Here is a 13,378-nt window from a genome sequence, read left to right on the forward strand (position 1 = left end):
GAATGGGTTAGCATTGGGTTGGAAAAATCTATTGGCCACATGTATTTGTTTTGGAATAACTGGTTGACATGGGCCCGCCACAGGGCACTGGTTGACATGATGGGTCGGGCTTGCACAGATGGAACATGATGGATATGACGACAAGGTTGGGTATGGGCCACTTTTTTGACGACGTGCAAGGACTTCGTCAAGTCTTTGGGCCATACCATTAATCTTGTCCAGTTGTCGAGATATGTGGTTCCAATCTATTTGTGGCTAAGGTTGGAAGTAATTTCTCATTCCACAAACTCCAGCCATTGAATTCATTTCCTCTTATTTTGTTTTAACCCCCTTTCTCTTCTTCTTTTTTTTTTTGAAATTTGAAATTTAAACTTTGAGTTTTAATTTCAAATTTAGATTTTGAATTTTAAATTCTGCAATTTAAACTCAAATTTAAAACTTTAAATTTTTTAGTTTCCTTTTTATTTGAAATTTGAAATTTAAATTTAAATTTAGAATTTGAAACTTAAATTCCTGAAATTTAAATTCAAATTTTATTTTTTTTTAATTTTTTTTCTGAAATTCGAAATTTAAATTGAAATTTAGATTTTGAAATTTAAATTCAAATTTAGATTTTGAAATTTAAAATCAAATTTGAATTTTTAAATTTTTATGATATATTTTCTTTTTTTTAATTTGAAATTTAAATTCCTAAAATTTAAATTTTTAAATTTGAAAAAAATGCAAGCAAATCAACCACACGACCTAGGGGCTGACCTAAGGTTTCCTAAACTAATGGTTCAACCAATGTGAATCCTTTTAGGTTCACTTGGAGTTACACCACTTCCTTTAGTTAGCCAGGTAAGAGGTGGGGATGTGGGAGGCTCCCCTTGCTCTCACAAGGGCTTAATTAAGTAACTACAAAACCCGCTTAGGCTTAGCCTTTTAACTTCTTTCCTTAGACACCAACCTCCAATTATGAAAAATAATTTCAAGCTCTCCTAAAATTCAACACACCTTTGAACCAAATGTGAGGCTTCCCTAAAGGATCTTTCTATCCAAATTTTAAATTAGGGATACGATGATCCGCACGTGAATGGTAGTGATTTTTGGGCCAAGGAAGGGTGATGAAATCCCCACTTTATCTTATTTAAGTTGGATGCCCTTAAATGAATTAATGGAAAGACAAAATAAACAGAACAAAATGCAACTAACAACAATGTATGAACAATTGTTTTAAAATACAACTCAACAATTAAATATAAAAGAATAAAGCAAATAAACTAAGCAAAAGGAACAATTAAAATAAAATAATATAAACCTATGCTCTAGAATATAACTTCAGCAATTATAATTTCAGTAATCAAATAAACCTATGCTCTAGAATATAAAACCCTAAATATTGGAATGAAAATGCAAGAAAAATAATAACTAATTTTTTTTATCTTTTTATTTTTTAATTCAAAATTCAAATTTTTAGAAATTAAATTTAAATTCAAATTTTAAAATTTAAATTCAAAAAATATAAATTTGAATATTCAAATTTTAAATTTTTTTAATTATTTTTTTTATTTTTTATTCAAAATTTTAAGATTTAAATTTCGAAATTTGAAATTCAAATTCAAATTCAAATTCAGATTCGAATTAAAATTTAAAATTAAATTCAGATTTGAAATTTAAACTCAATTTCAAAAATTTAAGCAATTTCTTATTTTACAATTAATTATTCAATTAAACAACTAAAAGAAAAGAAATTAAATAAAGCAACAAATAATAATTGCAAACAGAAAATAAAACAACAATTAATTGTGCTAAACATAATTAACAACTACTAAAAATAAATTCTTACAAACTAATTTTTAATCTAAAAATTAAACTAAAAATAAAATGATCAAAAAGAAAATTAGGCAAGAAGTAGATAAAATAAAAGAAGAAAAGAAATACAAATCTAAAAAAAATTAAACCAAAAATAAAATAAACAAAAGAAAAAAATTATGCTAAAAACTTTTTTTATTTATACTTTTTCGTTTTTTTTAATAAAAGAAAAACACAAATCTAAAAATTAATACGAAAAGAAAAATATCCTGCAAAAATAAATAAAAAAATGAAAATTTTTGTATTTCTTTTTTTATTTTTTATTTTTTGTTTTTTATCTGAAATAAAAGAGAGAAAAAAAATGAATCTAAGATTTAAACCGAAAATAAAACAAAATAAAATTATGCTGCAAAATAATTAAAATAAAATAAACGATGCTTTTTTGTTTTTTTTAATCTGAAATTAAAGAAAAATACAAACCTAATCAAGAAAGAAAAAATCAAACAAGAAATTAAAATAAAGAAACCAGCCCCTTCTCCAAGGCCCATGGGGTCCTTTCTATAGAGAATGGTGGATATAACTGGAATTAGAGAGAAAGAGGGGGAAGCAGCTAGGTTTTATCGAAAATATGGGTGCCCTAGGGTTTAGAATGAAGGGTTATGATGGTTATAGGTTGATCCTAATGCTGACAAGAAAAGGAGAAGGCACCCAATATTATGTAAGGCTAAAATTTAATGGCTAAAGGTTGAATGGTGAAGATTAGAAGTTAGGTGGCTCCTAGGGTTAGAATGCTGAAAAGAGAGTCCCCTAGAATGGATGGTGGAGATTAGAATGGATGGAAGGTGAGGATTTAGCAGTTAGGGGCGGCTAGGGTTTGTTAAGAGTGAAAAGAATGGATTAAAAGGTGGCCTAGGGTTTGCTAAGGAGTGGGGAGCATGCTAATACAGTAGGCAGGGCGCCAAAATGGGTTTAGCAGCTTGGAGGCATCCTCCTGCTTTCAGTTTTTCACAAAAACACCCCCTCTCTCATCTAGACTTCACACCAGCTTCCCAAAATCTGCATTTCTACCATGAAAACTTCCCAGTTTTGCACAGAATTTGCATAAACACGCTCAGAGGTCACAACATTGAGATTAACTGGGAAAAGTACACAATTTGACTACTCTAAGTTCGAAAATACCTCTGAATTGATGCCCTTAAGACATCAAAATGCAGAGTTATCATGGGGCAAACGATGTAGGTGCTTTTGGCAGGCCACTGGCACGTCGACACGTGGCCGAGGGCAGAGTCAGTCAATGTGTTCTCAGGGCAGAGGTCGGTGCCCAACATGGGACCAATGGCACGACCACACACGGTGAGCTCGGATCCGCACCTACCCAAGGTTGTACCACATCTTAACTGTCCGTGTGCATCCGCTGCCCGGTGACCTCAAGTATAAATATGGCACTACCCCCTCATGGTAAAGGATCCTAGAACCCATCCCTCTCTAGCCTTGGGCTCTTATTTTCTCCAAGCTCTCTAGCTCTTTAGCAACCTTGTCTGAACCCCTCGGACCTCATCCACCCCCTTTGCTATGCCCCCACTAACTTGACCGTGGGATTCCCCACCTCGGGTTATCACCCGGAGCCTCTAACATTCCCTCTCATGCAGGTACTCAGCCTCAGCCGACCACAGTTGACCTTGGTCAACCTCAGGTAGACTTCACCAGCCCTCGACCACTGCACACCTCGAGCTCCCCTAACCCTCAGCCTCAACAGCCCTCAACTCCTTCAGCTAGCCAACTCATACAAGAAGCAAAGCAAATTTACGATATTGTCCTCGGCCAATCCAAGCACCAACAGGTACAGTTTTTTATCAACAAAACAAGAACTTCATTCATTAATTAATATTATAATATACATAATTTATAATAAAATAAATTCCCAAAACACTCTCGTTGTATTTGTTTGAGTTTCACCCATTTGAAATCTCTGAACTCATGAGCATTGAAAAATGTGATTATCGATGTAAAACGTCGCTAACAATTCAGAACTGGTGGTGACGTTTTACATAAATCTTGATTTGCACTTCACACAAATGCCGACTAAACAGAACTGATGGTGACGTTTTACACTGCAAACCAACACAGGCTCTTTCATTCTAACCAAATTAGCATACTAATATTTAGGGTCCTTTGGTTCACAATCGGAATCAGAATCTTAATCAAAATCTTTCGGAATTGGAATCAGAATGGTTTATTCCCATAGTTTGTTTGGTTTAGACAGGAATGGGAATGGAAATTGAAATCAAAAGGAATAGGATTTTACTCCTAAATGAGGGGCAGGGAATAGCCATTCTCTAAGATGGGGGAAGGCCATTCCAGAAGGAATGAGAATGGGATTCCAATTCCATAAATAAACACTCCCTAAGATGGGGAAATGCCATTCTAGCAAGAATGGGAATGGGATTTCAATTCTGCCAAACCAAAATGATACATGTTATGCCATTGCAATTGTACATAGCAGCAAGGCTTTGTAATTAGAAAACCCTACAATCATCATCAACATCATTGTTCCATTGTCAGTTCACGTCTATTTATCGCATCTGCACTAGCAAGCAGTAGTAGTAACACCTTGGAGGTGAGAGAGATAAGTGAGAGAAGAAAAAGATGGCAGTAGAGAGGCCACTCTATCAACTACTTCGTTCATCTTCCCCACACAATGGTCATTTCCCTGCACCCAATGTTTTCAACCCATTGTTGACCTGGGCAATTGAACGGTTCAAACCGTCACCTTGCCTTCATTCCAAGTCCAGTTCTACTAAAATCCACCATTTGGTCAAAAAACATTGGCCTAGTAAAAAAAAACATTCAAGTCGCGTGATTCAACCATTGACCTATTTGACTCGATCATTGAGTTATAGATTGCACACTCAATGCATGTGCAATACTTCTAGAGGTGGGTGATCTTTTTTTTATTTTGGTAGTTTTCCGAACCCATTAATTTTGCCAAAAAATCCTTTTTTGGGCCTCAAATAAATAAAAGGCAATCTAGGAAGTACCCAAGAGTAGGTGTGTATAATTAGTCGATTCAATTCAATTTGATTAGAACCAAGGACCTAACTAACTATTTAGTTTGACATTTTTCTCCAACCAAACCGAACCGAATTAGAGTTCAGAGCCAAACGGGCCCTAACTGATTCCAGTTTGGTTTGGTTCTATTTTCGGTTCAATTGGACCCTAATTCCACATAAATGGTAAATATCATCAATTAATGAATAATTAATAATTAATAAGTGTTATTAATTAAAAAGTTAGAATAGGCCTAAAGCCCAATGCCAATGGGGAATTGTCGAAGCCTCTATTCACAAACAATTAATAATTAGTTTAGGTTTTAATTAACTATTATTAATTAAAAGTTAGAGTGGACCCAAAGCCCAATGGGGAATTGCAAAATTGGTCAATAGCAAAGATAATAATTAATAAATATAAAGTATTAAATAGAACACTAAATATTTAATATACTTAATTAAATAAAAGCACTAGTTCGGTTCAGTTCAAAATTTTAGTCAAACTGAATCGAAATTGAAAAGTGACTTCTAAAAACAAAAACTGAACCAAACTAGATTATTCAATTTGGTTTGGTTCGGTTTGTGGTTTATCATCCAAATTTGAACACCCTAGTAGAAGTTAGGACACAAAACCCAATAAAGAAAATCACATAAACCTAGTTAGATGGAAATGGGAGGGAAACATATCAATACATAAAAGAAAAAAGAAATCATTTGTCTAAAAGTAGACAAAATAAAATAAGTAGATCTATATTGCAAGGAAGGCGGCTGAAACAGGTATCATTCACCTTCAAAAGGTAGTTGCAAAGAATGTAAGGTGCATTGAGCATAAAATCATAAACAAGGTTCAAAGTATTGGAAACACAAGGTGCACCGGAAAGACGAACTTAAAAGACATATTGGGATACATTTTGGATATACATGGATATAGACGAAAAATCAAGATACACATAAATATGTTACGAAATTCAAATACATCATAAAAAATATATTATTAACAATACTTACAAGTTTTATATGATTACAAAAAAATCATTTAAATGTAAAAAACCATGATTTAATATTTATAAAAAATGTGACAGATCGAGATATAATTAGTAACTGTTAAAAAATGATGGAATAACTATAATGTGAAAAAAAAAACAAAAAAAAACTAAAATGTGAATGTATATACATCAATTTTCAAATAACCAATATAATTATCTTAATATTTATTAGTATATAAATTTTAATAATTAATTTCAGCATTTATTAATAAGCACCACTAAGAAAAGACAAAATTGACTTAAAACTAAAATGCATATAATTACAACAAACAAATTAAAGTGGTTTAGTGGTGAAGCTATGGGCATTTAAATCTAGTGAGAGAGTTAGCTAATTAATAGAATTATTGAGAGAATTGTAATTAGACATTAAAATTTAAATTTGCCTTATATATAAGAGTAATTAACTAATTAATTAAGAAGTTGGACTTAAACCGATACAGATTAGAAACGGCCCAAAACGGGCCTGTATCAGACAGACAAAGAAACGAAACTCATGATTTTTACACGTTCTGTGTATTGGTTTCTTATCGGAATGGTGCACATCACCCAATACATTACCATATTTTAAACCTCGAGCATAACACAACTTGGATTAGCTGAGCACAATGACTGTATTTCATATATTTTGACTGGTGTGAGGCATTATCATTGGTTTTAAAGTCTATTAAACAGCCAATACATTCACCTAATCCAATCATATCCCAACAATGTTAAGACCAATCCAGTCGACCCATACGGTAAGGTAGCTGATAAAGAAAACACGTTAAGGAAACGAGTCCTGGAGGATATTCCTTTTTAGGTCTGAACTCAATTTATTTTACACAAACTCCCTTTTGGTCTTTATGATTCTTCTAAGATTTGTCCATTGTTTTAATTACAAAAATACACTGCTACTTAACTCACCCACAACCATTGACAAAATCCCAAATTTTTGTAACTGAACCTTACCTTGTAAAGGTCGGCTGCAAGGCCCGTTCATTGGGTAATTCAGATAGGTTCAATCCTAAAACCAGCTAGGGTGGGAGTCAGTCACAAGAATCTGAAACCAGACCCTACCCTGTAACAGATTGGATAGGACTACTTCAAAACCAGTTCAAGGTTGGTTCCAAGTAAAACCTACCCATTTATTCGAACCAACCCAAAAATACAGTGACAAATATCGCCCAACAATGTTGGGATGGGGTCGAACCAACCCAAAAGCCTAGCCATTTAATCGTCCAGAAGATTTTGTTGCAAACAATGAAGAGTACAATCAGTTTGACAAGCGCTGCGACAAATTACTACATATTAAACCAAGACAAGTACATGCAACATAGTATAACGCCTGTTGACTGAAAAATTTGTGATATAAAGAAATGAATGCACCGTGTTGGTTTTACTTTTACTTCATTTGAAATACATGCTGTGCTCCCAGAAATTTGTTGCCTACCGTAAATAACCTTAGTCACAAACCACTGCGCAGTAGCTGCTATCCTGCTCAACCAACACTTTTTAGGCCACACGGCAGAATGGATGACTACAGCTAAGAACCATTAAAAGAATTATGCAAAATAAAAAAAAAAAGGATTCAAAATGTAGGAGAACATTTATCCTACTTCAATTTTACAGTTACATCTGCTGCTAACAAGTATGATTTCATAGAATATATGGACAACCAGTTCAGTTAGTCTTCTTCTCAGCTGCTGCATCAGTGCTGGATGAGGTTTGATCATCGTCTTCGCCACCAAAGCCAAACTCATTAACGCGTTTTTTGTCCACTGGATAAATCCACCTCTGGTAAAGATATATAAGAAAGATAACATCTGCAGCAGGTAATAGAATAAAATCAAAGTTAATAAAAATTAGGGAAAAGAAAAACCATATAAATGGAAGCTATTTCTGGAATGAAATGGTCACAACTTATAGAACTGCGTTACCCAACAATACAAAGTCAAGATGAACAAAAAAAGCCTCATTAATTGATATATTGGTTCTAGCCTTGCAGGATTTGAATAGTTAAAGTAGTTCAACTTATTGCAGTGCAGTAATCTCAAGCAGATGGTAACACCTCCAAAAATACAAGCGATTGAAAATTTAGCTTACCCTTCACAGACTAACACGTGGAGGACACACCAAACAGAACTACAACACCCTCCCCCCTTCTCACCCGACAAGCCCACACATAAAGGAAGAAAACAAATTAAAATGGTAAATGTGGACTATAATTATAAATCCTCCAGGGAAAAACATTCTTCCTTCCAGAATCATGATGCTTTTGAATAAATAGAAATGCCATCCCAGAAAGAAAAGGATTTGTAGCTTTTTTCCAGTGATTTAAAAGGTGCGCCTAATCGCACAGGTGAGGCGCATTTTAGGGTAGGCGCCTCGCCCAGGTCCTAGGCACAGCCCTTTCAAAAGGTGCACGCCTGGTGCGCCGTGCACTTCAGCCCAGGCATGCACTTTTTGAAAATTTGACGCTTTTTTGCTTTTTTTTGTGTCTAGTGGCTAGAGTTGTTTGGGCTTGCCTCGAGGGGCGTGGCACAAAGGCGGATCACAGAATCAGGAATGTAATATGTTTTACATCACATTAGCTACTTGAAGTAAATCAACTGAGAAAAAAAGAGAATGAGGGTTTTATATGTTTGAAAATGTTTTATATGTTTGATTTTATTTTTAAATTCTCACTTGAATATGCTTTACATGTTATGTTTATGTATTTTAATTTTAGATAATAGATTTTTTAAAACATTTATCTTAAAATTTAAGTTTAGATTTTTACTAATATTTTGTTTAATAATTTTTTTAATTTTTTATTTATTTTTTGGCATCTTTTTTTTATTTTTTACACCTTGCTTAAAAAAGCGCGCAACTCGCCTTGCGCCTCAGGCACAAATTGACCCTTGCACCTTTTTTGTGCCTTGTGCTTTTAAAACATTCTTTCTCCATCAACAATGCAGAGAATTGTAATGATCATTGTTCCCAATCCAGCTGAGCTGCTCAGCCATCTAGCTGAGGATGAAGTCAGGGGTTACTGATAAAAATATAACAAAAATAACAAAGGTATAATTTCTCTGTGCATCATGAGTTGTGCTTGTCATTATCCACCAAGTCAGCAGTGGAGGACAAATTCTCAGCCCAGGATAGAGAGCACAGGGCGTAGCCTTACAACTGCAGCAGTACCAAACTATTTCAATTAAAAAGATGTGATTTGGTACTGACTGCAGTAGTATAGCATTTGATTGTCGTTGAACAGAGAATTAGGGAAACATCGTAAATTGCTGTTAATTTCACTTACCATCTCGGAAAACAGACAGCCTATGGAGCATTGGCATTTTTATGACAAAGGCAAAGAGATCATCAATAATGGTATTGAGGAACTTGTATGTCATCTGTCTCCAAGGAAGATGAGCAACCGACTTCAGCTTGTAGTTTATGAACAATTGAGGACACATCATGATGAACCCTGTCAGAAGAGAGAAACCAAAAAAGACAAAAAACCACGAGTTATTAAAGATTGCACTTTATCAAGATTACAGGAAAAAATAAATAGAATGCTTCACAAGCGTCCACTAAAATCAAACCAAGGTCAGTTGCAGCCCAAACTACCCCCTTCCAAAAAAAAAACAAAGAAACTTGTCCCAATTTCTTCTTTTAACACAGATTCAATCCATATCCAAAGCAATCCAACCATCAACCGTGAAATTTTCTCAAGCAATCAAATTTGTTGTCCATCAGACCCATTCAAGATTGCCTTATGGTTTGAACCGTAGCAATAGGAAAGTGTCTTAACAATAAATAGGTTAATAAGGTGCAAATCGTGTATCCAACTTGGAGAATTTACACAGCATTGATTCAAATTTCCACAAATGTTCAACCCATGCGTGCCCAAGTTGCAGCCCTATAGTGAAATTAGAAGAGAAATGGAACTAAAAGCATGAATAGTTCTGTATGATCAATAGCAATAGCAATCATACATCATGCAGTTCTGCACTGAACACTTTGCTCTGTCCTGAACCAAATTTTGGAGATCTTAGATCCTTGTTCATAGTCTAACTCTACTTTTCTATTTAATAAATGAAAGAGATGATGAGTAAGAAGCAAAAGGAGTTAAAAATTGTTCCCTTTCGAAATTATTTTGGCAGTTTGAAGTGAAAGGAATGCACAAACATCTAAACACAAAAACAGTACAAAAGAGATTTCCCCAAGGATGTTCTCATGGTCATCCAAACTACAAAGAAAGTACAGAATAAGATAATCAGTCTTTTAATTAAGGCTAAATTGAGTGTGTGGAGTAATGCTCCTGTCTCAATACTCAAACACTATACCACTTAGCTCTATTTGAAAATGAAATCAATTGTAATCTTCTTTCCATGTTTGTGCATTTATGACCGGGAAATGAAGAGTCCTCACAAAAACAAACCATGACTAGGGATATATCAATGACATGACTTACACTGGAGTGGATCTTAACATCTTATTGGAGTGTCAGTTCTAAAAATCTATGAGAATACACTCCAACTAGCATAAAAATGATTTCCTACTACTTAGTTGTAAATCTAAAGTTCTGGTGTCATGTTACCATATAGAAATGCAATTCTGTCATCTTCTGAACTTTTTTTTATCAGCAGCAATTCTGCCATCTTCTCAACTTGGATAGTTTCATGGTCTTCCACTTTGATATATGGCATGTGTAACAAATATTCAGGTAGCCATCATGCTTCCTTATGAAAACCACAGTGACACAATCATCATCATCCATGCCTTGTCCCAACTATGTTGTTGGCTACACGAATCCTGTTTTGCCAATTCATTCTATTTGAAGACATTCCACCGTTAAAATATTAGTCCTCATATCATTTGTTGCTATTACCCATGTCCTTTTAAATTATTAGTCCTCATATCATTCCACCGTTAAAAGAGTTTTCACAATGCCAAATATATTGGATATGTACAAGGGTGTGTGTACACACATATACGCAAACTCCTGCTAACAAATAACGCAAAAGTGCCTATATATCAGGACAGCCCAATCCTTGTGTCCAATCTAGCTGAGTCACAACATCAGTATTTCCAATCATCTTATCAGTAAGGGGCTTGTATTTCATGTAAACCTCAAATCTAGGAGGACAACACAAAGAGGGGTTTTTGGACAAAGACGGTGGGCCATGACATCCATGGCTGTTATGCTAGCACGGTAGCACCAGCCTATCGATAAAATACCATGGTTTGTTGAGCATCAAATTCATGGATTTAAGTGCTAGTGATTGTTGAGATTGGGCTGATAACACTTGTTTTGTTTATAAAGTTGACTTGGAGTTATTGGGCCCAAGGCCTATTAGTTTATGTCTTAACCAAGAGTGTTTTCTTATGCTCTTTATTAGTAGCCAAAGGGTATTCTTGCCTTTGTATTTAGATTTTTTACGAGTCTATAAGATAATGAAAGGGAGCTGCCAGATCTGATTTCGGCTTGATACCATTCTTCTCAATTCTTTTCTTCTTCTCTTCTCTCCAAAATCTTCTTTTCTCTTTCCTTTCCATCACAGGTTTCTAATCAGATTGCTGTTCTTGCACTTTCTACTTGGTATCATAGCAAGACTAAGGTTTCTTTGGAGTTCTTCCATGCACCCTAGGTCGGCCAACTGCATGAGAAGATAAAGAGCTGATTGATATACTTTAGACTGCTCAGTTATTGGATTTTTTTTGGTGGGGTTCAGTCATCAAGAGGGTGATCTGTATTTTGGCATCAAAATTAGGAAAATTTTGACCTAATACTGGAGTGCGGGAGGTGGCAGTTCAGAAGCCCTTTGAAGGGATTTCTCTTCAGGTAGGATTTTCTTCCTCCAGAAAGTCCTACCCTTGTGTGTGAAATCGATCTAATTTTAGAAGCTTTCTACCTGATTATTTCTTATTTATGACCTAAATGAAATCAAAATAGAAGGTTGGAGTACTGAGCAGAAAGTCCACCAATGGCCTAGGTCTGGGTGGAAGAAGTACCAATGACTCTTTTGGGTTTGGGATTATTCCCATTGAAAAATGGATGGTACAAATTATTTAGAACGGACACAATCACATAAGGTGAATTTGGAGTTCATGGGAAATTGCAGTACATCACTGGGGAGGAGAAAAAACCTAACACAGATTCCTCCTGGTAGGCACAAGAGAATTACATGGTTGTACAATTCTACATTATCCCATATAAGTTGTTAGAATGCTCGGAGTCGGGTATTTTGGCCATTCTGGTTTATCTTCTTGAAAATGAAAGGTCTATTGTATCTGAGTTTAAGTTATGTGTCCCATCTTCTATGAGGGACAAAATAGTCTTTCTTGTAACTCTAAGTTTTATGAATAAAATTCAAGTGGGTCGGCTAGGAGAGTGGGATTTTTACATTCTCTCTTCTAGTCTGACCAAATACTCTTCTTCTCTCCTTCTTTCTCTTTTCTTTCTTCTTTCTTCTCTACTATGACCTAGAATCAACTAGGGTTTATTCACATGGTATCAGAGCAATAAGGTCTCGTGTTCTCTCTTCTTGCTGCTGTCCTTTTCCTGGGTTCGCCGCCAGCTTCACAGTAGTTCTCATCTTTCAGCTGACCTGATTGGAGATTCGATAAAGGGCATAAAAAGAAGTTGTCATTTTGAAGGCCTGGAGGTGAGAATGCCTCTGGTCGGTGCTGTGGTGGTCGTTGAAGTGGTACACTAGACCCTCTATTCAGTGTACGAAGAGGGCTGAACGTAGACAGGTATGAACACTGCTGTTGTGTGCTCAAATAATGGACTGTGAATGCTATTTTGTGCTTCAAAAAGTTAGTTGTTGTGGATCTTGGTGAGACTGATATGCATATCAATTATGTTCTTTATTTTTCTTGCTCATTTGTGTGCTGAAAGAAGAGCCGTAGACTGCTGAAGTCCACGACAGCAGTGGCGTGGTGGTGGTTGTGTCGTGGTGGCTGACATATCTATGATTCTAAATGCTTAAAAGTGAACTCCTAGACCATGCGTGTAATCAGTTCTGCAGTATGAAGAACAAGTGTTCGATATAATGACTAAGTGTTTTCAGCCTTGGCGTGTTGATGGTAAATGGTCCTGCAGTGTGCAGTCAAGGTGTTTGATGTGTTGACTGAATGATATCAGCCTTAGTGTGTAGTGTGTAATGTGCAGTTGAAGAAGTTGGAGTTGGTGGTATCATAAGTGAGACAAGTCTTGTGAAGTGTGTGAGGTTGTGGTGTATACTTGAAGGTGAAATAATTAAGATGGCTTCATCTGCAGATGGGAATGACAACAAAACAGGCATCATGCCTTCTCTTGATTATCTAAGTGTTCAAATGACATCCATCAAGTTGAATGGTGAGAACTATGTACCATGGGCAAAATCCGTGGAGGTGTTCTTGAAGGCCAAGAGGAAAGTAAAACATGAGAGAGGAGAAACCTTCATCTGATTCCCCTGGGTTCAGTGATTGGGAACAAGAAGATGCACAGATAATGATGTGGCTTTGGAACAGCATGGAACCAAAGAT

At 35.4% G+C, this 13,378-nt stretch overlaps 1 protein-coding gene across 1 annotated transcript in view; it reads right to left on the reverse strand.

Moving 5' to 3' along the window:
* Positions 1-7,214: 7,214 nt before the first annotated feature.
* The window catches only part of LOC148852963 (uncharacterized), a 60,774-nt gene continuing 54,610 nt past the window's right edge, over positions 7,215-13,378 (reverse strand). Inside the window, exons 11-12 of the mRNA XM_088944209.1 lie at positions 9,162-9,329; positions 7,215-7,689 (exon numbers count right to left, since the gene is read on the reverse strand). Coding sequence (XP_088800335.1) covers positions 7,547-7,689; positions 9,162-9,329 — 311 coding nt within the window. The 3' untranslated portion in view covers positions 7,215-7,546. The remainder of the gene's footprint in view (positions 7,690-9,161; positions 9,330-13,378) is intronic.

The sequence above is a fragment of the Nelumbo lutea genome, chromosome 5 (genome assembly GCF_056320005.1).
Source record: "Nelumbo lutea isolate HS-2025 chromosome 5, American lotus-T2T, whole genome shotgun sequence".
In the NCBI taxonomy this organism is placed as follows: domain Eukaryota; kingdom Viridiplantae; phylum Streptophyta; class Magnoliopsida; order Proteales; family Nelumbonaceae; genus Nelumbo; species Nelumbo lutea.